The 2,212-nt window shown below is 44.2% G+C and overlaps 1 protein-coding gene across 1 annotated transcript; it reads left to right on the top strand.

Moving 5' to 3' along the window:
- Window positions 1–807: 807 nt before the first annotated feature.
- Window positions 808–1,932, top strand: F2RL1 (F2R like trypsin receptor 1; the record flags this gene model as incomplete). Its single annotated transcript, XM_049769079.1, has 1 exon — window positions 808–1,932. A coding segment is annotated over one exon (1,125 nt), but the record flags the coding sequence as incomplete, so codon positions are not given.
- Window positions 1,933–2,212: the final 280 nt, after the last annotated feature.

Genomic DNA, 2,212 nt, shown 5'->3' on the forward strand with positions numbered 1-2,212 from the left:
TGTCCCATATGGTCCCCCCAAGCCAGGGGCAATTTCTGAGCGCGTAGCCAGGAGTAACCCCTGAGCATCTAACGGGTGTGGCCCGAAAAACCAAAAAAAAAAAGAAAAAAAAGAAAAAAAAAAAAGAATGGTGTTCGTCTTACGTATGACTGATCTGGGTTTGATCTCTTGCATTCAGTATGCCCCCTGTGCCCCACCAGAAGAGATCACTTGAGTGTAGAGCCAGGTTGTAACCCCTGAACAATGTTGGGTGTGGCCCCAAAACAAACTCAAAAAGTTTTTGGCTTAGTCTTACTCCTGGCTCAGTGCTCTAGTATAAAAGACACCAGCTATTAACCCAAAACAAAGGCATTCCTCCATCTTCCTCTTTCCTTTAAACCTGTTCCTTTGATATGTAAAAGTCTACCTGGATCACTGTACCCTGCCCCATCCTGGTGGATTTTGTTCTGGGAAAATAAATAGCCATTTTGGCTTGGCAGGCTAAGAGAGACCACGGGGCAAAAAGCAGACCATGACTCTCTCCTGACTGGCTTGGTTTATTAATCCATCCAGTTACCCTGCTTTTTGAGACCCATCTGTCTGGGGTTAGAAATATGGTGTGTAGGGTGATTTTACAATGTGGGGATTTATTTTACACCCAGGGATTACTCCTAGAAGTATGCAAGGGATCATATCATTCTAGGGATCTAACTCGGGTCAGCCACCCAGGGCAAACACTCAACTCTTGTAGATATCTCCCATGCCATCTAAAATGTTTTTGTTGAACAAGGGAGCATCACTGGTCTATCCTGATCATCTCCTTGTCTTTTAGGTTCAGGATCCAATAAAACAAGCTCTAAAGGCAGAAGTCTCATCGGTAGGATTGATAGCTCATCTAAGGTCGCAAAGAATGGAGCTACGGTGGAACCAATGTTTTCTGTAGATGACTTTTCTGAGTCTGTTCTTACTGGAAAACTGACTACTGTCTTTCTTCCCATCATCTACACAATTGTATTTGTGATCGGCCTGCCAAGCAATGCCATGGCACTGTGGGTCTTCCTTTTCCGATCGAAGAAGAAACACCCGGCTGTGATTTACATGGCCAATCTGGCCCTGGCTGACCTCCTCTCTGTTGTCTGGTTCCCACTGAAGATAGCCTATCACATACACGGCAACAACTGGATATATGGAGAGGCACTTTGCAAGGTTCTCATTGGTTTTTTCTATGGCAATATGTACTGTTCTATTCTCTTTATGACCTGCCTTAGTGTACAGAGGTATTGGGTCATTGTAAACCCCATGGTACATCCCATAAAGAAGGCGAACTTTGCCATTGGTGTCTCCCTGGGAATATGGCTGCTAATTCTGCTGGTGACCATCCCCTTGTACGTTGTGAAGCAGACCATCTTCATTCCGGCTCTCAACATCACCACCTGCCATGATGTTTTGCCTCAGGAGGTGTTGGTGGGGGACATGTTCAATTACTTCCTCTCTCTGGCCATTGGAGTCTTCTTGTTTCCAGCCTTCCTCACAGCCTCTGCTTATGTGTTGATGATCAGAACCCTCCGATCTTCAGCCATGGATGAAAATTCGGAGAAGAGGAGGAAGCGAGCCATTAAACTCATTGTCACAGTCCTGGCCATGTACTTGATCTGTTTCACTCCTAGTAACCTTCTTCTTGTGGTGCATTATTTCCTGATTAAAAACAGGGGCCAGAGTCACGTCTATGCCCTGTACATCACGGCCCTCTGCCTCTCCACCCTGAATAGCTGCATCGATCCCTTTGTCTATTATTTTGTTTCCAAAGACTTCAGGGATCATGCAAAGAATGCTCTTCTTTGTCGAAGCGTCCGAACGGTGAATCGGATGCAAGTGTCCCTCACGTCCAAGAAATTTTCAAGGAAGTCAAGCTCTTACTCTTCAAGTTCAACCAGCGTTAAAACATCCTATTGAATTTTCCAGATCCTTTGATGGAAATTATGTAGGCAGGCCTGGAGATTACTGGCCATTGTGGAACACATATATACAGAATAATCCAGAATTGCTAACAATTTTTGTGTAAGGAAAGTCCCTCAATTAACACAGATCACAGCTTCAGAATTCCTGACTCAGATCTGAGATTTTTTTCCCTTAAAGTAATGGAGAAATCCACTGACTTGCTCAAACTAGTCTTGGCATGAAAGTAAAGTTCTTGGTTAAGATTAAATTTTGCTTGTTTTTGGGCCACATTCAA

Source organism: Suncus etruscus, chromosome 2 (assembly GCF_024139225.1).
Source record: "Suncus etruscus isolate mSunEtr1 chromosome 2, mSunEtr1.pri.cur, whole genome shotgun sequence".
Classification (NCBI taxonomy): Eukaryota; Metazoa; Chordata; class Mammalia; order Eulipotyphla; family Soricidae; genus Suncus; species Suncus etruscus.